Below are 23,728 nucleotides of genomic sequence, written 5' to 3' on the forward strand. Positions count from 1 at the left end.
CAAAATAAAAAAAGTCCCGAGTGCTACTTCACTCAATGGGAACCTCCCCGACTAAGTCTCCTGACAACAGTGTTGTCCAACACTGGGAATGCGCTGTCGCCAATGGTAAAGTCTGCTGCATTTTATCACAATTTTTTTTTTAAAGCACCATTTTGACTCAAAAATAATTACTGGAAACCCTACAATGATTTTCTTAACTTAGACTCTGACAAGTCAATAAATCATTCAAGGGCTGCTTTGCCATCTACTTGGGGAAACGCAGAACACAGAGAATGCCAACTTCTGTGCCGCCCTGCCTCCTCAGCAGAGCCCTGAAACTCTGGAATTTATCGGCTCAGACAACAATGACACAGCCTTGCAGCCGGACCACGCTGCTCTTTGCATAACTGCAAAGGCAAAATCTAGCCTTTCAGAACTTCAAAAGAAAGTGACCAGAAGAAAGGTTTCACTCTCCCCAGAAGTACTCATAAAACTGCACACAGGCCAGGAAGAAACTGAGGCTTGTATGCACGCAACCAGAAGCCCCCATCCTGGTGTCTGAGCTGAGGACACTGCCAGTCTCACTTGGTGGGGCCATATGCTCTGTGCTCTGTGTGGATCCAAAGAGGACGGGAGCCCTTCGCAGGCCTGAGACTCCCCCAGGCAGGTCGACCTGCGCCCCCAGCTCTGCTAGGTCACAAGTCCAAGGTGGTGGCGGGGATGGATCGAGGGGAACAGCTCTGATTCCCAGATTGGACTCCTGCCACGTCAGCTGGGTAGGGAAGCATGTGCCACCAGGTGGGCAGGATCAACGCAGTCCCCTGGACACTGTCCCATCGGGACCCTTGCTCCCTTCTGATTAGGTGAAGCAAGGCAGGAAGCGCCCAGACACAAACTGCTTTGGACACAATCTTCGGGAACCGACAGACCGGCTCAGCACCGGCAGGCATAACCAGCGTGCCTATTCACACATGGAGACACAGTTGCCTGAAAGCCAAATGCTCTGCCCTAAGCCTCTGCCTCCCCAAGTCAAGACTGCCCGTGGTACCACACTGGCCTGAGAAGGGGCTGCCCACCCACAGGACTCCGGTGGCCTAGTGGTCTCCTCAGCCAGTGAGGGGACGGTCGGTCATGCAGGACAGGGTCTCCAGCGAGATGCACTCCCCACCCAAGGATAAGGTGAAAGCCGCGTCCTGGCCTGTGTCTTCTCCTTGCTGGCGGCACAGAAGTCCCAGGGTCCACTCTCCACCCGTCCCTCCAGAAGCCAGCCTCACTCGTGGGCTGCTGAGCACTGGCCGGTTTTCCCCCGCGTCATGGCCACAGGCTCCCCACTCCCCCATGGAACAGGAAGAAGGGGCCAGGTGGTTGCCCGGGGGGAGGTGCCCCGAGTCCTCCACTCCAGAGTCCTGTGGAATCCCCTCTGCTTTCTAGACCACAGGCAACACCAAAATTGACTTTATCTTTCAAACAGGAAAATTTCCTCCCAGAAAGTTATCGTCCCTATCTCTGCAAACCCAGTGAGAAACACCCGTTACGTTCCTTGTCAAAGGCGTTTCCCTGCCTGCCCAGTGGAGCATATGAGCACGCTCACGGTGCACAAACCTTTCTTCTCCAGGTGCAGATGTGAGACACTCACAAAACTCTGCTGAAAACTCAGCAATCCAATGAGGAATTCCCAGGCACTGGGGAGAGTTTCTGTCTGTAAAACGATTAAGACTAAAAAGCTCAGAAGGATATGTGCTGACAGGCACCCTGGGCAAATCTTTGTGGGTTGAGATCCTTTTAGAATACCTCTGAAATCCTCCCCAACATAACAAGCTTTTGTAAAGAAATTTGCATTTCCCTAACCAAAGACTTCAACTAACTTTCAGCCACAGTGAGAAATTACAGGAAATAAAGAAGTTTCATAAGATTTACAACTGTATGAAGTTTCTTCTTAATGCAAACAGAAATCATTGCTTCAATGGCTAGTGTACATATTTGTTTGCTAAAATGCTGAGAGCTTTCCATTTCTGGTTCATCCTAATTTATTCTGCGATACAATTCTTTTACTCTGGGTGTATGTGTATATGTGTGTATGTATGTGTGTGTGTGTATATATATATATATACATATATATATGTATATATATATATATATATATATATATGGCTTCCCTGGTGGCTCAGACAGTAAAGAAGCTGCCTGCAATGCAGGAGACCCAGGTTCTATCCCTGGATGGGGAAGAGTCCCCAGAAAAATGAATGGCAACCCACTCCAGTATTTTTGCATGCAAAATTCCATGGATAGAGGAGCCTCGCGGGCTACAGTCCATGGGGTCACAGATTCGGACATGACTGACTGACTACCATTCTCACACTTTCATATAGATGTACGTATGAGAAGCACTCCCCAAAGGGATGGTGACATGACTGAGCTAGAACTCAGAGTAGTGACTGCTATCGGAATGTGAAGAATGGTGACTCGGGGAGCAAAAGAGAAGCAAGCTGCGTCTCTAATGAACAGGTACGGTTACTTCAAAAGACCAACACTCCAATTCTCCGAGCCACCAGCTCAGCACCTCTTCCCTAAGACGACAGGATAGCCCTGACTAGACACCTCACTGCTAGACATGACAGATGCCTAGAATCCCCTTGTTCCCCAGGACCAGACTCGTCACAGGCATACACCGTATGTGCTGACGTGTGGCCTGGCATGCATTAGCAACCAGACAGAAGATGCTCTGCTGGCCTTCCTCAACTCTGCCTTTAGAAATCTTAACTTGTGTAGGTTGCTTAGTACATTCTGGGTACTGCAGTTATCATCCAGCATCTATGAAAATCTTGCAAGGGTAGCTAGTGATAGGCTCAAATCTATAATAATCTATTCCCTCTCAATATTTTTAATTAAAAACATCATGAAAACAACTCTTTGAAAAATTAAAGGCCTGTTTTGGTTTTGTTTTTTTTTAAATCCAAAGATAATGCCTCTAGAACCCTACCTCACACCACACACAAAAATTAACTGGAAAAAAATGGATCAAAAAACCTAAGTGTCTGAAGTAAAACTATTATATTCTTAGAAAAAAAAAACATAAGCACAGATTTTCATCACCTTGAATTCGACAACAGACCTTAGATGCTTTGCCGTCACTAAAAGCACAAGTGAAAACAGAAAAAAACAAACTGGACAAAATTTTAAACTTTTGGCTTCAAAAGATACCCATCAAAATCAACACTATTTACAGAATGAGAAAATATTTTCAAATCATCTACCCAGAATATATAAAGAATTCTTACAAGTCAATAATAAAAGGGACAGTTAACCACATTTTGAAAAGGGGAAAGGATCTGAACAGACATTTTTCCAAAGACATATAAATGGATGATAAGCTTGTGAACAGACAGTATCACTAACCATCAAGGGAATGCAAATCAAAGCCGACTTTTGAGATACCACTGCACAAGTTTTAGGGTAGCTACCTTTCAGAAAACAGAAAACAAGTTTGGTGAGGGTGTGCAGAAATCAGAAGGCTCTTATGCTGGTGGTGGAAATGGAAAATCAAAGAATCTGGCAGTTCTTCAAAGGGTTAACACACAGAGGTACCACAGATCCCAGCAACTCCATTCCTAGGAATATAAAAAACTTGTTCACAGAGCATCACTCCCAACAGCCCAAAGTGAAAAGAACCCAATGTCCTTGTGAAGTGATAGACACGCAGCAGGTGGTCTATCCATTCAAAGGAATGTTACTAATATCTGACGATAAACGGAGTGAAGTACTGACATCCACTACAACAGGGACAAGGCTTTGCAAATCGTCCACGCTAAGTGAAGAAGCCGGACACAGAAGACCATACATTACACAGGCCCATTTCTATCAGTGGCCAGATCTGGTAAGTCTACAGCGAGACAAAGTAGATAGTGTTGCCTAGTGTTGGGGGGTGAGGGAATATGATAAGGTTTCTGAGGTGATGAAACCACCAACACCGAGTTAGCGGACCGTCCACGTGCCCACCCTCTCCAGTGTAGCAGAGGAAACAGGTCTCACACGGCCCACTCTCCACACTACCGTTACCCAGAGGACTCCCCTCCCACCCCTGCCTCCTGCACAGTCAAAGACAAGACCTCTGATGGACAAGGGCCCCAGGACGCAGCCCACTGCAACACAGGGCAGACCCCAGGGCTCCCAACGTTCTCTCTCAGCCAGGCGCTTGCCCAGCCCCTGCTGCACTGCATGGACCAAAGATCAGAATCACCAAGGACTCCATGCAAGTGAACTTTTTTTTTACAGTCTGTTTCTCACAATGCTTCAAGGAAAAGGTCATGGGGGACACACTGCCAGTTACTGACGGGGGTATGGAGCAGAGCATCAAAGACAACCCCGCACACCCTTGCCATCTCGGGTCTGGGAACACTTTCCACCCCGAGAGGCGCGGGCCAGCCTCCGGCACCAGCTCCCCGACTCAGCTGCCTCAGGCTCTGCCCAGCGCCGGCTCCTCCACTTCCCTCAGGCCCGGCCCCTTCCCCTCAGCTCCCCCCCACTGCCCCCACCCCAGTCCCTTCCCCAGAGCCCCGGGCCCCCGTCCCTCAATCCCGGCCTGGCCTGCTTCCTCAAGCCCGGGCCCTTGCCTCAGCCCCCGGCCCGCCCATCCCCTTCTCTGACCTCCGCCCCCAGCCCGGGGAAGCCGCGCGAAACCGCCAGCGCAAATGCCACAAAACCGCTCGCAGACGCCCAGGGTTGGTCTGGCCAGGCTCCACACTGCCCAGCCACCACCGCGCCCGCAGCTCCCAGGGGCCCCGCTCCACTTCCGCTTCCACGAATGGGGCGGGCCGCACTCGGGTCCAGGGAGCCTCTCCTTGCATGAAACTCCTTTAGAACTGGGCTCTCCCGATCCCGTGGGTGAGGCTCAACGGTACAGCCTGGGGGTCAAATGGGACTGGACAAGGACGAGGACCAGGACAACAAAACACTAGTTCTGTGTCAACGAGGGAAGCCACCACCTTTCCAGATCTCACAGCGGGGCCTGCACGGAGGGCCCGGGGGATGCAGAATCACAAGTGATAACTCCGAACCCCCCACAGCAGGAATGGAGCCTACCTGGCAAGAACCTTCTCTCTGGTCCGGGCTCCAGTGCGGTGTGCTGCTGCTATCTCCACCGCTGATCCACCAGGAGCAGCTCACACGTGCTCTAGAGCGTATGGTCACATGACCGGGACCTGGCCAATCGGTGTCTTCCACCACTCCACATGTTCCAGGGTGGCTATAGTCCAAAAAACAGAAAACAAGTTTGGTGAGGGTGTGCAGAAATCAGAAGGCTCTTAGGCTGGTGGTGGAAATGGAAAATCAAAGAATCGGGCAGTTCTTCAAAAGGTTAACACACAGAGGTGCCACAGATCCCAGCAACTCCATTCCTAGGTATAGAGAAAACTTGTTCACAGAGCATCACTCCCAACAGCCCAAAGTGAAAAGAACCCAATATCCTTGTGAAGTGATAGACACGCAGCAGGTGGTCTATCCAATCCATGGAATGTTACTAACATCTGACGACAAAAGGAGTGAAGTACTGACATCCACTACAACACGGACAACGCTTTACAAATCGTCCACGCTAAGTGAAGAAGCCGGACACACAAGACCATACATTCTACAGGCCCATTTCTACGATAAGGAACACGATAAGGTTTCTGAGGTGATGAAACCACCAACACCGAGTTAGCCGTCCACGTGCCCACCCTCTCCAGTGTAGCAGAGGAAACAGGTCTCACACGGCCCACTCTCCACACCACCGTGACCCAGAGGACTCCCCTCCCACCCCTGCCTCCTGCACAGTCAAAGACAGGACCTCTGATGGACAAGGGCCCCAGGACGCAGCCCACTGCAACACAGGGCAGACCCCAGGGCTCCCAACGTTCTCTCTCAGCCAGGCGCTTGCCCAGCCCCTGCTGCACTGCACGGACCAAAGATCAGAATCACCAAGGACTCCATGCAAGTGAACTTTTTGACAGTCTGTTTCTCACAATGCTTCAAGGAAAAGGTCATGGGGGACACACTGCCAGTTACTGAGGGGGGTATGGAGCAGAGCATCAAAGACAACCCCGCACACCCTTGCCATCTCGGGTCTGGGAACACTTTCCACCCGGAGAGGCGCGGGCCAGCCTCAGGCACCAGCTCCCCGACTCACCCGCTGTCAGGCTCTGCCCAGCGCCGGCCAGCGGGGCGGCGGGGCGAATCACGTGGTCGGCCCCGGCAGGTTAAGCCCCTACCGAGCTCGGGGGCCAGGTCGCAGAAGAGCCCAGCGGGGCGCGCTGGCCCGTGACACCTCAGAGCTCTGCCCAGTGGGAAGTGCGTTCCTCACACTCGCTCCTCCGGGCCAGACTCGAACAGATTCCAGGGGGAGGAAGCCGTGTCCCCCTTGACACAGACCCTCTCTAGGGGCACCAAGCTCCAATGAGAGTGATTCCCTTCCAGGTGACTCCCATCCCGCACCCTGAGGGGCTGTTCCCAACCAGAGCCGCTCCACTCTGCAGCCGCGTCGGTCGCTGCCTTTCCACTGACCTGGCTGCAACATCTCCCCGCCGGTGTGGGCCCCAGAGCTGGGAGGGAGCCTCCCGCCCGGCCTTCGTGAGACCCCGGCTCCTCCCCCTCGGCCCTCCGCCCCTTGACCTCCCAAGTCGTGACCCTCTCCTTCCGGGAGGGCTCCTCTCTTTCCCTAGACCCTCTAGGCGCTCCGCCCCCTCCCTCTAACCCTCCAGGTTCTGGACCCCCTCCCCGGGGCTCCCCGCTCTTCCCGGGACCCTCTGGGCCCTTGGCCCCCTTCCCCGAACACTTAGGGCCCGGCCTCTCCCCCACCCCTTCCTCCCGAACCCCAGCTCCTCCACCCCTCCTGGAGGGCCCCTCTCCTATCCTAGACGCCCTCCTCAACTCTCTGGCCCCTTCCTCCCAGGAGCCCGGGCATCCTCCCCTCAGACCCCGGACCCTCCGCCCCAGCCACCTAAGGACCGCGCACCCTGACCCCTCAGGCTCTGCCCCTTTCCGTTCCCCCAGCCCGCCCCCCTTTCTCCAACCTCATTCCCCTCCCCAGGACTTCCTTCAGGCCTGGTCCCGTCCCCAGTTCCCGGCCCATCCACGTCGGCCCCCCAGTCCCCTTCTCTCAGCCCCCGGCTCCTCCCCTTCTCTCAGCCCCCGGCTCCTTCCCTTCCCCTCAGCTCCTCGTTCCCCTACTCTTCTCTCAGCCCCCGGCCCCTTCGCTCAGCCCCCTGTTCCTCCACTTCCCTCAGTCCCTCGGTCCCCTTCCCTCAGGCCCGGCCCCTTCCCCTTAGCACCCCGGTCCCTTCCCCAGCGCCCTGGGCCCCCGTCCCTCAATCCCGGCCCGCTTCCTCAAGCCCGGGCCCTTCCCTCAGCCCCCGGCCCGCCCAGCCCCTTCTCTGACCTCCGCCCCCAGCCCGGGGAAGCCTCGCCCCCGTCCCCCCCCGCGCGCGAAACCGCCAGCGGAAATGCGACGAAACCGCCGCTTTCTTTCCATTTCGGGACCTGGGGGCGCCCAGGGACCGCAGCTGAGGAACAAGCCCGTCCCTCCACCCGGCGGAGGCCGAGGTCACTCACCGACACCCAGGGTCGATCTGGCCCTGCTCGACACTGCCCAGCCACCGCCGCGCCCGCCGCGCCCGCTGCGCCCGCCGCTCTGGAAGACGAGCTCTGGTTCTGCCGGAAGGGATGGGGCTGGGTGAGGTCAGGCTACAGCAGTGGGAGGGGCGTGAGGTCAGCCTGGGGCAGTTGGTGGCCTTCCTGCGCAGGTCAGGGCAGAGCCGCCGGCCTGAGAATGAGGGCGCTGCTGAGCCCAGGGGTTGGCAGCGCTGGTTCCTGCTGTGGTCCCGGAGCTCCACCTGAAACCGGAGGGAAGCCTCTGCCCGTGAGTCCTCTGCTGCTTGTCTGGCAGCTTGTTTGAACCACGCTGGGTTTTCTGCCCCGCTGGCTAAGTGTTGACCCTGGAAATGCAACTGTGTGGGTTTTGGCTGATTCAGGGAAGAAATGCCAGATGACACTTGGAGACTCCAGTTTAATCTGAATTCAGGTCATATCTCTTTTTTCTTTTTTTTTTGCGTTTTTTCAATGAGTTTATTTATTTGTGGTTGTGCAGGGTCTTCATGCTTTGTGGGCTTTTCTCTAGCTGCGGCGAGCAGGGGCTGCTCTCCAGTTGGGGGGGCGTAGGCTTCTCACTGCGGTGGCTCCTCTTGTTGCAGAGCACGGGTTCTGGTGCCCACAGACCTCAGTACTGTGGCTCCCAGGCTCCAGAGCACCGACCCAGAGGCTGTGATGCATGGACTCAGCTGGTCTGCCATCTGGGGTCTTCCCAGACCAGGGGTGGAACTCGCGTCCCCTGCTTTGGCAGGGGGGCGATTCTTTACCACTGAGCTGCCAGGAAAGCCCTCAGGCTATTTTAGATTCTAGTTTTCCACGCTCCTATCTGGTGAGAGAGGCCTGGGAGCTGGCAGTCCTCAGCCACAGTCCTGGCTCTGCCATCAAAAGCGCCGGGGCCTCTGGCAAGCGCCTGCTCCTCCCTCAGTCGTGTCTGACCCTTTGCGACCCCATGGACCGTAGCCCGCCAGGCTCCTGTCCATGGGATTTCCCAGCAAGACTACTGGAGTGTGGTGCCATTTCCTTCTCCAAGGTCATATCTCTTGAAAGTGAAGTGGAAGTCCGTCATTCGTGTCCGACTCTTGCGACCTCATGGGCTATACAATCCATGGAATTCTCCAGGCCAGAATACTGGAGTGGGTAGCCTTTCCCTTCTTCAGGGGATCTTCCCAGTCCAGGGAATGAACCCAGGTCCCCCGCACTGCAATCAGATTCTTTACCAGCTGAGCCACCATGAAGCCACCAGAGATGCCCATGAATACTGGAGTGGGTCGCCTGTCCCTTCTGCAGCCAATCAGGATTCCGACCCAGGAATCACACCGGGTCTCCTGCATGGCAGGAGAATTCTTTACCAGCTGAGCTATCAGAGAAGCCCAGTATCTCTTAAGGCCAGCTATTCATTGATATCTCTGAAGGCCAGCTATTCTTTGTAGGATTTCCCTAATTAGTCTTCACAGGATTAAGGTAGCAACCTGCTAAGGTCGCAATTGATGCCCTTTTTCTAGAAAAGAAAAGTGGGGCTCAAAGGAGTGGGTAACACAGCTACAGCAAGGAAGTGTGTACCTAGACAAAACCCCCAGATTCTGCTGTGAGAACTCAGGGAAGCCATGTGGTGTGGCTTGTTCATGTGACAAGGGCTAAGGCTCCCAGCCCACCCTGGATGCTGTGGGGACCCGATTTGGTAACTGCCCTCTGGCAGCTCTGAGACTCACAGAAGCAGTTTGCACTGAAGAGAGGAAGAACACGTCCCTTCATCCTCCCCACCACACCCTCTGGGTACTCCCACACCCTGCCCCCTTTCTCTTGCTTTGTGAGGGAATAAGTGTCACGCTCAGGTGACCACATTGGCTGTCCACTGTTCACGAGGTACCAACTGGAGCTGCTACAGGAGAGGCCAAGAGCCTTTGCCCCTGAGTACCTCTGTTTCCTTTGCACTGTGGGGGCCCTGCTCCACACTTGCACACCAGAGGCCTTTTCTGAGACATGCAGGGAACCTCCCTCAGTTTGCAACAGGTTGCATCGATCGCTGTCCATTCAATGCCTCCCTTGAAATTCAGCTCATGAGCTCCGTGGTCTGCTTCGCGGCCCACCTGGCTGCCACAGGAGGGACAGAGCTGACAATGAATCCAAAGCTCAGATCTGACAGCTGGGAATCTGTGTATAAAGGACCTGATTATTCACGCTGTAGAGGCTGTAGTAGGCTCCAGGGATCCGTAACCAGGGCTTGGGCCAAAGTGACTCCACAGCTGTTTTAATGCCTGGGGAGGGTTCTGGCTATAGTGGGGGTGGGGTGAGTGTCCTGAGGTTCTGAAGGCCCACTGTGTGTAGGTTCACGGCGCACAGAGAAGAGAAGGTGGAATCCTGCCCTGGAGGTGGTCACAGCTCATGGACGAGCCAGCCAGGCAGGCAGGGCACGATAGCACCTGATCTGACTTCGTGAGTGAATGGTGTGGGGGCAGAGGAAGAGAACCAGGTCTGCTCCCTTATGTGGTGCCCGGGGAAGGTTGTCATCAGACTAAACACTAACTATGGTGATGACCATCACTGCTGTGTGCAAAGGGTTTACATTGGCGTGTGTCTTCATCTGAGCGCTCAGGCTGTCTCTAGACAAGACTGGCCATGGGCATTGCCTCTCCTTCCAACTTGAGATGTTTCATCCCTTCCTTACTGAACATTCATTTCCAAGAGGGTTTTTGGGCCACAAGGATATTGGGATTTTCTCTAGCTTTGTCTCAGGAGGAACGCGTTTCCAGTTGTTGGTGTGGTTTGTTTTTCCCGCTGTCTTTCTTGGTTTATTTTGTGAATTTGTTTCTGCCAGAGGAATAGCTCAGAATCTGCCTTCTGGCTGAGATGTGACACTGACAACAGCAAAGCCTACCTGGATATCATGACCACATTTGCCGAAAGGGCTTTGTTTTGCAGAAGACCTCTTGAAAGTACCTACACGGTCCTTTCAGATACCCAAAGGCTATTTGAAATGAAATAAAAAAAAAGAATTCTCAAGTTTAGTCTTACAATATGTGGGGAGTCAGCAAAATCCCTTCCAGAAGGGAAACACTGCCTACTCCAATATTCTGGCCTAGAGAATTCCATGGAGTATATAGTCCACGGGGTCGCAAAGCATCAGACACACTCGGATGACTGAGCTACAACAGCAGTGAGGCTTCAGCGTTTGTCAAATGGAGACGCCAGCAGTGCTTCCATGGCTCTGTGCGTGCTCAGGTACTCATTCGTGTCCGACTCTTTGCAGCCCTGTGGACTGTAGCCCCGAAGATCCTCTATCCGTGGAATTCTTCAGGCAAGAATACTGAAATGGGTTGCCATTTCCTCCGCCAGGGGATCTTCCCGACCCAGGGCTTGATCCCGGGTCCCCTCCAGGTCCTACATTGCCTGGCGGGTTCTTTTCTGCTGAGCCACCTGGGAAACAAGTCAGTACATCCCTGGCTTATCCTAAAGTGCTTCACTTAGCGTCTGGTACTCGGGAAATTCTCACTGGTGATGTGAATATTCAGTCATCTATCATTATTGCTCATAAAATAATGGAATGGCCATGCTCACAAAGGAGAAAGAAGAGCCTTTCCAAGTCCAATCAAATCCTTCGCCACACATATCTTTTTTAAAACTTCTGACTTTGAAATAAACATGAAGCATAAAGACATTGGTTATGGCCACCAGAAAAGATCGAGTCGTACTAATAAGTGACGAGGCTTCTCCCGGTTCCAACATGCATGCATTGTTTCCCCGGCACGACCCAGCACTTCTCTGACAGCAGCTGGGGGTCCTGCAACTTAACTCAGTGTGGACACTGCCTATCTGGGGGTAGTGCCAGACCCCACAGGTTAAAGGCCCAGCCCTACGAGACCCTCCCACCACTCCAGCCATCATTTGCAAGCCCAGATTGTCACCTGCACCTAGACCCACCGGCTACCCATTCAGAGGTTCTAACGTCTTTGGGTTCTATTCATTTGTCAAGTGGTCAGGGAACTCAGAGAAACATGTTGCCTACTAGGTCACAGCTTTAATGTTAAAGGTAATAAAGTCAGGAACAGCAGATGGAAGGGGATGCACAAGACAGGCTGTGTGGAGGGGAGGCACGGAACTTCAAGCTCTCCAAGCCCCGCTTTCCCCAAATCTGCATGTGTTCATCAACCCAGAAGCTGTCCAGACCCTGTTTGGGGGTTTTTATGGAGGAGTCATCACACAAGCACTGTTGATTAAATCACTGGCTGTTGGTGATTGCTTCAACCAGAAGCCCTTCTGGCTTTCCCAGACGTGGTGGGGGGAGGTGGTGTGGGGGAGGGGCTGGAAGTTCCAATCCTCTAACCATGTGCTTCATTACCCTGGCAAGCAATGCCCCCATTTCGAAAGGAGGCACTCTCGGAACAGTCACCTCATTCACCTACCAAGAGACACCTTGACTGCTCTCCCCACTTAGGAAATTCCCAGAGTGAGGAGCTCTGTGCCAGGAGTGGGGGACAAAGACCAAAAATATATTTCTTATTATCAGTACAAATCACAACATCACAGTGACCCCAAATTTCAGTGATAATTTGGTTCTATAGCCTTAAAAGTTTTTCAGCAGTTGATTGGACGTTTTTAAAAAAAGAAATTGGGGGGCCACACCTCGAGGCTTGCAGGGATCTTAGTTCCCCAACCAGGGACTGAACCCACACTCCCTGCATATGAAGGCAGAGTGTTAACTGCTGGGTCACCAGGGAAGTCCCTGATTGGGCCTTTTTTATATGAAACTGTTACCGTGGCATAACCTAAATGGTTCAAGATTTCAAAAAGCTGGCCCTGAGCATGGGCCATCTTCCTGTGGTGTCTTCAGATCATAACCGACTTTTCCATGGCCGCTGCAGCCCCAAGCTTTCCCCTGAGATGAGTCAGGCCCCAGGAAGCCTGTTGCCTTCCCCTGCTCTATTCAGGGGCTGCCAGGCACAGGCAGCGTGCGGGGTGTGCGCGGGTCCAGCCAGCACCATTAGTGGACAGATGCCCAGGATGACTCATTCCTGGGGTGCTCTGATTACAAGAAGTGAGAGGGTTTGGAGAACAAGATAGCCTAGGAGAGAGCCCAGCCCCACCACCTTGCCCATTTTGAAACGAATTTGGGGCTTATGCGTCTTCCCCAGGGAGAAAGAAATCCATGGATTCCATTGGATACTCAAACAATGACCCCCAATTATGAAGAGTCTTAAAGTGGGATTTCTCAGCCTTGGCGTTGCTGGCATTTGATACCTTGCAGCATTCCTAAACACAACCAGAAATGTCCTCAGATGTCACCAGTGTCCCCCGGACCCCAACATGAGGGCCAGCTGGACAGGCTTGACCAGGAGCAGGGATGAATGAAATGAAAGTTGCTCGGTCATGTCCAACTCTTTGAGACTCCATGGACTATATACTTATAGAGTCGATGGAATTCTCCAGGCCAGAATACTGGAGTGGGTTGCCTTTCCCTTCACCAGGGGATCTCGCCAACCCAAGGATCGGACCCAGGTCTCCCGCATTGCAGGCAGATTCTTTACCGGCTAAATGGCAAGAGAAGCCCAAGGGAAGCCCAGGAGCAGGGATGGGGGGATGCAAAAGGACAGTGAAGCAAGAGGAATGGGGGCAGGTGAAGTCCGTCCTCCTGAGATGTCTGCTGGCCTGGTCGTCTGCAGTTGTGACCAGGCAGGGTGTGGAGGTCACAGGGGCGCAGAGGTGTGTGACCAACTTTGCTCCCCTTTGGCCAGCAAGTGTGTGAGGCTGAGCCACTCCGGGGCAACATGGGCTTCGAGCCCCACACAGGTGAGGCCCCTGTGTGCAGCACGAGCCTTTCTCCCGAGTCAGGAGGTTTATTGTTGAGAAGACATCCCGTGACGACCAGGGGAAGACCGGCCTGGCTGAGGTCGTGATCAATGGTGGATTTAAGGGACACGGAACATTGGTTGCCCCAGCTGGGGCTTCTGATACCGACATCAACAAACTGGGGTCGGGGGGAGGCTTAAAACAATACGAATCGATTCTCTCCCAGTTCTGGGGGCCAGAAGTCTAAAGTCGAGGGTCAACAGGACCCGGACCCCGACCCGGGCTCTGGGGCAACGTCACTCCCGGCTCTTCCAGCTTCGGGGTCTCCAGGCATTCCTGGCTTTGTGGCCACATCCCCCCAGCGTCTGCTTCCCCCTCATACAACCTCCTCTCTGTGTGTCTCTCCGCCTCGCATAAAGACACCCATCATTCTGCATAAGGCCCACCTAATCCTCTGTAACCTTATCTAACTTGATTTCATCTGCAAAGACCCCATCTCCGTATAAAGCCCTCCTCCCAGATATGGGTAGTTGGGGTGTGGGTGTCTCTTTTGGAGGGCACCATTCATCCCACAAGAAAGCTGAGACTTTACACAAGAGCAGTTATCCCAGGAGTGGGGGGAGTTCATGCGGGACCCCTCGAGTACAGCCTTGGGTGGGGGAGGCATGGCTCGTGGTTGGAGGGCTGAGCAGGGCAGGTGGTCTGGCGGGTACCAAGCCTTGGCCTGGCTGCTTTGGTAGAGGGTTCCGGGTTGTGCACGGAAGCCCCTGAGGTCATCAAGATGCAGGTTCTGAGTTAGCAGGTCTAGAAGTGCCCCACACTGGGCTTCTCACCTGCTCCCAGGGTGTATAAACTGCTGACCCTGGTCCATGCTTGGAGGTGCAAGGAGCGTGCAGGCCTGTTTCCCAGGAGCCGTCAGAAGCTTCCCCAAGGAAGCCCCCCCGCCCCTGCAGTGTCCACACAAGTCCCCGATCCCCTGTCTGGTGCCCCAGAGGTAGCCCAGACAGAGACCCGCACACACACTGGGTGCCCCGGGCCAGGCACCCAGCAGAGCGGGCAGTGGTGGGTCTGGAAGAATCGTGCTCATAACTTCGCATACAGAACGGATGGAGGCTGAGCCTGGCCGACTGGCTGTGACCAGAGGTGACCCACTTGCCTCCCACCCTCTGTCAGGCACCGTGGGCCCAGAGGAACTCAGCCTAAAAATTGCTTCCCCAGCCACCCACAAGAGGGGCCCTCATTGTCGAATTAGGATCTGACACCTTGATCCAGAAGACGGCCCCCTAAGTCAGTTTCACACATCAGGGTCCAGGAGGGGTGTCATGTCAGAGACCCCTGGGACAGCAGAGAGGATGGAAATGGTGGGAGAAAGGTCCTGGAGGCAGGCGGCCCAGGCCTTCCTTCTGCAGGAGCGCCTCTTCCGCCCATCCCCCACTGCCCTGTCCCTCTGATGGCCAGGGTTCCCAGGAAACGGACAAGAGCAGCTTGTGGGCCAACATGTTTCCTTGTACCTGAAACCCATCAGCATTTTTCAAGTCCAGCCTCAAAGCCAGGGCATTATTTATGTCCATTGGTCATTGCCGAGAAGGCCACACAGGAAAATCCCAGCTGTGTACCAGAGGTGACAGAGGCCCACACTGCCCTGATGTTGAACTTGACTCGGTTTTGGCAGAATTGTTAAGGCTGCAGACACGTGAACCGTACAAGGTCAGTTTGCTTTCATGTGGCCGTTCGGGGCTCGCCACTGTACCCCAAGCCTGGCGGGCTGCAGTTTCTCCTCATTCCTCCCCGGAGCTGGCGTGAGCCACGGCGTCATCTCTTTCCCGGCTTTGTGGATGTTGGTTTTAGAAAAGCAAGCGAGGAGCTGCCTGTTGGAAGATGGGAGCCACCTCAACAGCAGACTCCAGGACCCCCGGTTACGCGGTGATGGTATCTGAGCTCCCAGGCAGGCTCAGACCCCTCCCAGACCCTCTGAGGCCACTTGTGTGTGTCCAGACCCAGCCCGGCCACTTCCTGGGGGCTGCGCAGCCTCAGGCAAGTGGCTTCCCCACTCGGGACCTCAGTTTTTCCACCTGTAGAATGGAGGTGATGGCATGTCCTCCCTGATGGGGGGTGGGCAGGGCTGCCGTGGGCATGGGGTGGGGAGAAGGGCATGTTTCTTGCCGTTTCCAGTTGAGGACTTGTGGGCATGAGCTGGTGTCCGAGTGCGTTCCCAGACTTGGCTCAGTGTGGTGATGAGCATGGAGTTGGGGGGAGGTGGTCCCTCCTCATAGCCTGGACATTGGCGTGGGGGTTCTCAACTTTGAGGCACCTGAAGTCTAATTTCAGCAGCTCCATATGTAAGGACAGTGCAGCACCAGATGTTCTCAGGGACTTGTCGTCCCGGACGCAGACCCCCATCCCCACCCCACCCTGTGTGGGCATCCTGACCCGGATTGTGGTACAGGGGTCAGATCCCTTTACTGAGGGAAGGAACTGAGGCTCTGAGAGGCGGGGCAAGGAGATCAAGGGCCCTGGGCCCCACAGGGGCAGAGCCAGCACTTTAACTTGGGTGCTGGGTCCTCACGAGAGACTCTGCCCTGAACCGTGAAAACTGGACTGTAGAGAGGGCTGAGCACCAAAGAATTGATACTTTTGAACTGTGGTGTTGGAGAAGACTCTTGAGAGTCTCTTGGACTGCAAGGACATCAAACCAGTCAATCCTAAAGGAAATCAACCCTGAATATTCACTGGAAGGACTGATGTTTGAAGCTGAAGCTCCAATACTTTGACCAACTGATGTGAAGAGCTGACTCATTGGAAAAGACCCTGATGCTGGGAAAGATTGAGGGCAGGAGGAAAAGGGGGCATCAGAGGATGAGATGGTTGGATGGCATCACTGACTCCATGGACATGAATTTGAATAAGCTCTGGGAGATGGTGAAGGACAGGGAAGCCTGGTGTGTTGCAGTTGATGGAGTCTCAAAGAGTCGGACGTGACTTAGTGACTGAACAACAACAAAATGTGGTCTTCAGCCCCCATCTCACTGCTACCCCCAGGCTCAGTGCCTATACCATGAGCCTCTCCTACAGTGAGGTGTCAGGGGCCGTTGTCTAGTCCCAAAGTTATTCATATCTATATTCATAATTCCACCATTACACATTCATTTCTTTGGCTGTAAAGTTTTTATGTCTCTGGAGTCTTAAGTGCTAAGGCTTTTATACACCCCACCTGGCTTCCTTTGGGCCTCTCTTGGTTTTGTGGAAGTGTACTTGTTATAACGTGAATTCTGGACATGTTTTAAGACTCTTATCTTTAAAGTTCCTCAAGGACAGCTCCACCCCAGTCCCGGGTAGACAGGCTGAAATCTGTGTCCTTCAGGTTGCGGTTCTGACGTCCTCCCATGTCTCTAGGCCGGTTGTGTGCCAGAGTCAGCTCTTCTGGCTCCTCGGGAACTCTGCCAGCCAGGTGTAAACCCTTTAGTACATGAATCAGGCCACAGTGGGAGTATTTACACCATGGAAATTGGCACATGATCCAGCTACAGATCAGGGTTGGGTTTTCTTCCTGGAGAGCAGGGAGTGGGCAGGGGGCTGCATATGTTATCAGCATGCTCCTTCTCTGTGCCCACGTGTCTCCCTTTCCTGAAGAGGTCAAGGTCTTCAAAAGTGTCTTCTATTTTTGCTTCTCATTATGACACTTTTTTATTTCTGCACTTTCTCTTTGGTTCTTTTCCAAGTTGGCTGTGTCATTTTTTTTAATGGTTTCCTGTCCTTTGCAGGACCTTTCTATCTTGAGGTTTATTTCTGTAAACGAGGAGAGCTTTGTTAGTTTTATTATCCATCTAATCCTCTCAGAATCCCAAGCTGAAGTGGTCACTTCTGCTGGTTCTCCTCTAGCTGTCTTTCATCCTGGTGGGCCTGGCGCTTTCCCCACTGGCCACCACCATTCCATAACCCATGGGGCAGTTCCCAAGCCTAGGAAGAAGTTGCCCTTATCCAGAAAGACTTGGCACTTGCATTCTCCACTCATCTGAGGGCGTTATGGATAGGAACACATTGAGCCAAGGTCACAGGCTGACGTGCCTGGACCCACTGGGGTCCTCACCCGCTCCTTCTCCTGCTTGGCATCAGTACCACCTTCCTTGTAATTCCCGGGTCTGGAGGAGGGAGGCCCTTTCTGGGTCACCTGAAAGTGTCATCTCCTGGGAGTCCAGCTCCATCCGGAGGGAGGGGTCTTCTCTTAGACTCCCCATCTTGGGCAGTTGCTCCTCTGGGTCTTCTCAGGTCTTCGGCAACTTTAGTGAGTGATACTTTTTTTTTTAACATTGTTTTCCATGAGAGGCTGGATCTGAGTAATCTACCCACTCATCATCAAAGTAGGCCTGTGAATGAATACATGTCTTTTATTCCTTCAACAAGCCAGGCCTTGGGAGCCAGACCCTACGCCAAGAGCTGAGGGGTATATCTGCCCCAGCCAGTCCTGCGGCCCCAGCTCGTTCAGACAGAACATTCTGCATCCAGGCTCACTGGAGACAGTCAGGGTACCATGTCCAGGATGTGTCGAAGGCATGCTTATGCCAGCGCCCCATGTGACCGTGACTTTTCATACTGTTCATGGGGTTCTCACGGCAAGAATACTGAAGTGGTTTGCCATTTCCTTCTCCAGTGGACCACATTCTGTCACGAGGAGATACCCCTCATCCAAGGTAAGGAGCAGCGGCTGCGCTTTGCTGGAGCAGCCATAAAGAGATACCCCATGTCCAAGGTAAGCGAAACCCAAGTAATACGGTAGGTGTTGCCAGAGGGCATCAAAGGGCAGACACACTGAAGCCATAATCAGAGAAAACTAGCCGATCTGATCACACGGACCACAGTCTTGTCTAACTCAATGAAACTACGCCGTGCTGTGTGGGGCCACCCAGGACGGATGGGTCATGGTGGAGAGGTTATGTTATTAGGGACAATCAAATTTAGAATCCTCATCTTCTTGCTAGACTGAACTTGTATCAGTATGAGATGCTCCTTTTTATTGCTAGTAATGCTTCTTACGTTAGACACTATTGGACAGTGATATTGCCACATCAGTTTTCTGTCCTTGTTTGCCTGGGTATCTTTTACTTTCACCTGTCTGTGGTCTTCCATCTTAACACGTACCTCTGTGAATAGTGTATGGTCTTAATTTTAACCAGTTTGACCCTTTTTATCTTTCAATGGAGTATTTGCTCTATTTATAATTTTGATATTTCGGTGTGTAGGTACCATGTGGCTGTTTGTTTTCTGTTCGTCCCACCTATTCTGTGTCCTTGTGTCTTGCCTTCTGTTAGAAGGATGATGTGTTTTTCTAGGTCTGTATGCCTCTGTCAGGTGATCGGGTGTACATTCGCAGATACAGCGTGTGTTCTACATTCAAATCTAACTTAGTACTTTTACTACCTCCCTGACTGTTTCCTCCTTGTCACTGTTATCCTTTAAAATTTTAGGTATATTTTTGGCATTATCATCATCTTAGAGTTAATATTTACCCTCACTGTTACCTCACTGTTGGTCTTTACTTGTTTTTTATATTTCTTTCTTTCTCCCAAAGAACTGCCTTAATATTTTTTTCGTTCGTGTCTGTGGTTGATGAGTTGTCTCCTTTCCATTTGCCCTAAAAGTCTTTATTTTGCTTTCACTTTGGAAGAGTGTTTTTGTTGGGTATAGAATTCCAGGTTGGTGGGTATTTGTCTTTCAGCATTTCACAGGCTCCAGTCCATTATCTCCTGACTTCCTTGTTCTTGAAATGTCAGCCCTCAGGGTTGCTGTGCCATTAAAAGCCACGCCTTTTTCCTCTGAGCGCTTGGATATTTTCTTCTTGCCTTAGGCACCCGCAGAGCTGCTGAAACCAATGTGTGGTGTTCATTTTTGAGTGAATCGTCTGATTCTCGAGCCAACTCTTGCCCCCATCCCTGTCAGTCAGTTTAGTCGCTCCGTGTCTGACCCTTTGCGACCCCATGGACTGCAGCGCGCCAGGCCTCCCCGTCCATCACCAACTCCTGGATCCTGCTCAAGCTCATGTCCATCGAGTCGGTGATGCCATCCAACCATCTCATCCTCTGTCATCCCCTTCTCCTCCTGCCTTCAGTCTTCCCCAGCATCAGGTTCTTTTCCAAACAGTCAGTTCTTCGCATCAGGGACTAAAGTATGGGAGCTTCAGCATCAGTCTTTCCAATGAATATTCAGGACTGATTTGTTTTAGGATGGACTGGTTGGATCTCCTTGCGGTCCACAGGGCTCTCGGGAGTCTTCTCCAACACCACAGTTCAGAAGCATTGATTCTTTGGCGTTCAGCCTTCTTCCCGGGCCAACTCTCACATCCATACATGACTACTGGAAAAACCATAGCTTTGACTAAATGAACCTTTGTCGGCAAAGTAATGTCTCTGCTTTTTAATGTGCTGTCTAGGTTGGTCATAGCTTTCCTTCCAAGGAGCTAGCGTCTTTTAATGTCACCATCTGCAGTCATTTTGGAGCCCAAGAAAATACAGTCTGTCACTGTTTCCATTGTTTCCCCATTTATTTGCCAGGAAGTGATGGAGCCAGATGGCATGACCTTCATTTTTTGAATGTTGAGTTTTATGCCAGCTTTCTCACTCTCCTCTTTCACTTTCATTAAGAGGCTCTTTAGTTTCAACCCCTGGAGGCATTTCTTATTCCCCTTTCTGTCTTTTCTCTCCCATGAGGGGCCCCATTTATAGTTTTTAACAACGTAGTTTAACAACGGGCTCCTTCGATATATTCTATACTTTTTTCCCCTCTTATATATATATTTTAACCGATCCATCCTTCAGTTTACTGATCTTCTCTTCAACTATGTCGAATTTGATGTTAAGCCTGGAGACTGAGTTCTTAAATTCAATCACTGTTATTTTAAAGTTCTAGCATTGGTTTTGATTCTCAGAAATTTTTCCTTTGGTCAGGTATATTTTTGAACTGATGAACTTTGCATCTGATACCTCTAGCATACCTGTGATATGCTGATATACATCTGACACCTCTGGATATGTTTCAGTTCTTTTTCTCTTGGTCCTGTTTGTTGTCGCACCGTTTTTTACTTCTTTGGTTGCATGTTGGACATTATGTTTGGAAAACCCTAGAGGTTCTGGTGATGCTGTCTTCTCCAGAGTTTCCTCTGATGCAGACTTCTAGTGGGGACAGAGCTCTCTGTTCACTCAGGGCCTGAGTGACTTGAGGCTGGGGGGTCCTTGTAAGCTGAGTCTCAGCAGCCATCACCCACTTTCCCCCCAGACCCCAGGGAGGAGCCCTCTAACATCTCCGACTGGAAGTCTGGGGTGCCTCCCAGGGCCCCCCCTTCTTGACAGGTCCTGAAGCCCACCGTCTATCTTCTGAGCACCACGAGGTGATGGATACTCAGCGCTCAGCCGATTTGGGCAGAGTGTTGGGTACGTTTTCTGTGCCTCCCTTTTCTTGGGGAGCTTGATCTCTGACATCGGACTGACTTGTTAGGCCTGCGCTCTAATTTTTGTCTTCCCAGCCCAAGGGACCATCCAGAGCTGTGTTAGCCAGTTCCCTCTGTTTGACTTTTTCGCTGCCTTTTCTTTAAAGAGTCAGCTTTATTCAGATGCCCCGAGGGAAGGAGTAGACCTCTCAGACTCCAGCTCCCTCACTGAGCTTCCCTTTAGTTTGACATCTTGGATTGTGGCTGCCTAAGGACCTCTTTACTGCCAAATTCAGACTTAAATTCAAGAAAGTAGGGAGAACCACTAGACCATTCAGGTATGACCTAAGTCAAATCCCTTATGACTATACAGTGGAAGTGAGAAATAGATTGAAGGGACTAGATCTGATAGACAGAGAGCCTGATGAACTATGGATGGAGGTTCATGACACTGTACAGGAGACAGGGATCAAGACCATCCTCATGGAAAAGAAATGCAAAAAGGCAAAACGGTTGTCTGAGGAGGCCTTACAAATAGCTGTGAAAAGAAGAGTAGTGAAAAGCAAAGGAGAAAAGGAAAGATATTCCCATTTGAGTGCAGAGTTCCAAAGAATAGCAAGGAGAGATAAGAAAGCCTTCCTCAGTGATCAATGCAAAGAAATAGAGGAAAACAACAGAATGGGAAAGACTAGAGTTCTCTTCAAGAAAATGAGATACCAAGGGAACATTTGATGCAAAGATGGGTTCGATAAAGGACCGAAATGGTATGGACCTAACAGAAACAGAAGATATTAATAGGTGGCAAGAATTCACAGAAGCACTGTACAAAAAAGATCTTCACGACCCAGATAATCACAATGGTGTGATCGCTCACCTAGAGCCAGACATCCTGGAATGTGAAGTCAGGTGGGCCTTAGAAAGCATCACTACAAGCAAAGCTAGTGGAGGTGATGGAATTCCAGTTGGGCTATTTCAAATCCTGGAAGATGATGCTGTGAAAGTGCTACACTCAATATGCCAGCAAATTTGGAAAACTCAGCAGTGGCCACAGGACTGGGAAAGGTCAGTTTTCATTCCAATCCCAAAGAAAGGCAATCCCAAAGAATGCTCAAACTACCACACGTTTGCACTCATCTGACACGCTAGTAAGTCCCTCATGGCTCAGATGGTAAAGTGTTTGTGTGCAATGTGGATGACCCGCGTTCAATCCCTGGGTTGGGAAGATCCCCTGGAGAAGTAAATGGCAACCCACTACAGTGTTCTGGTGTGGAGACTCCCATGGACAGAGAAGCCTCGTAGGTTATAGTCCATGGGGTCACAAAGAGTCAGACACGACTGAGTGACTTCACTTTCACTTTCTTTCACATGCTAGTACAATAATGCTCAAAATTCTCCAAGCCAGGCTTCAGCATTACATGGACTGTGAACTTCCAGATCTACAAGTTGGTTTTAGAAAAGGCAGAGGAACCAGAGGTCAAATTGCCAACATCTTCTGGATCATTGAAAAAGCAAGAGAGTTCCAGAAAAATATCTATTTCTGCTTTATTGACTATGCCAAAGCCTTTGATGCTGTGGATCACAATAAACTGTGGAAAATTCTAAAAGAGATGGGAATACCAGACCACCTGACCCACCTCTTGAGAGACCTATATGCAGGTCAGGAAGCAACAGTTAGAACTGGACATAGATAAACAGACTAATTCCAAATCAGAAAGGGAGTACGTCAAGGCTGTATATTGTCACCCTGCTTATTTAACTTACATGCAGAGTACATCATGGGAAACGCTGGGCTGAAAGAAGCACAGGCTGGAATCAAGATTGCCGGGAGAAATATCAATAACCTCAGATATGCAGATGACACCACCCTTATGGCAGAAAGTGAAGAGGAACTAAAGAGCCTCTTGATGAAAGTGAAAGAGGAGAGTGGAAAACCTGGCTTAAAGCTCAACATTCAGAAAAATAAGATCATGGCATCTGGTCCCATCACTTCATGGGAAATAGATAAAGAAACAGTGGAAACAGTGTCAGACTTTATTTTGGGGGGCTCCAAAATCACTGCAGATGGTGGTTGCAGCCATGAAATTAAAAGACGCTTACTCCTTGGAAGGAAAGTCGTGGCCAACCTAGACAGCATATTACAAAGCAGAGACATTACTTTGCCAACAAAGGTCTGTCTAGTCAAGGCTATGGTTTTTCCAGTGGTCATGTATGGATGTGAGAGTTGGACTCTGAAGAAAGCTGAGCACCGAAAAATTGATGCTTTTGAACTGTGGTGTTAGCGAAGACTCTTGAGAGTCCCTTGGACTGTGAGGAGATCCATCCAGTCCATCCTAAAGGAGATCAGTCCTGGGTGTTCATTGGAAGGACTGATGCTGAAGCTGAAACTCCAGTACTTTGGCCACCTCATGTGAAGAGCTGACTCATTGGAAAAGACCCTGATCCTGGGAGGGATTGGGGCCAAGGGGAGAAGGGAACGACAGAGGATGAGATGGCTGGATGGTATCACCGACTCGATGGACATGAGTTTGTGTAAATTCGGGAAGTTGGTGATGGAGAGGGAGGCCTGGCATGCTGCGATTCATCGGGTCGCATAGAGTCAGACACGACTGAATGACTGAACTGAACTGAAGGATCTCTTTTAAAATGTATTTAGCTTTTCTAGCTCTTGGTAGGCTGACCTACAAGCTGCTTGTATCTGTAACTGGAAGTGGGGAAGCCCTGGGTGTCTTCTGTCATCTGAAGCCACATGTAAAAGTCACAGCAATTATATTGATCATCTTTATTTGATACCGGGAAAATAAGAAGTGGTCCTTGCTTAGTACCCACGGTTGTGTTTCTGATCAGAATCCCCAGCTTGCCCGCACTGTTTCAGTGTCACTTGAACTTGGGAAGAAGGTGGAGCAAGTGGCCCACTCCACCTGGGGATCG

At 51.5% G+C, this 23,728-nt stretch overlaps 2 protein-coding genes across 5 annotated transcripts in view; both read left to right on the forward strand.

Moving 5' to 3' along the window:
- The window catches only part of LOC122431618, a 636,199-nt gene that overhangs the window by 137,311 nt on the left and 475,160 nt on the right, over window positions 1-23,728 (forward strand). The gene's annotated exons all lie outside the window — the stretch shown is intronic.
- LOC122432094 (liprin-alpha-1-like) overlaps window positions 7,694-23,728 on the forward strand; it is a 31,101-nt gene continuing 15,066 nt past the window's right edge. The window contains exon 1 of one of the 4 annotated variants that reach the window (XM_043453881.1): window positions 7,694-7,870. In XM_043453881.1, coding sequence (XP_043309816.1) covers window positions 7,781-7,870 — 90 coding nt within the window. In that variant the 5' untranslated portion in view covers window positions 7,694-7,780. Of the gene's footprint in view, window positions 7,871-16,323; window positions 18,131-23,728 lie in introns of those variants that run through there. The other 3 variants (XM_043453879.1, XM_043453878.1, XM_043453882.1) reach the window with 3 other exon arrangements.

Source organism: Cervus canadensis, chromosome 30 (genome assembly GCF_019320065.1).
Source record: "Cervus canadensis isolate Bull #8, Minnesota chromosome 30, ASM1932006v1, whole genome shotgun sequence".
Taxonomy (NCBI): Eukaryota; Metazoa; Chordata; class Mammalia; order Artiodactyla; family Cervidae; genus Cervus; species Cervus canadensis.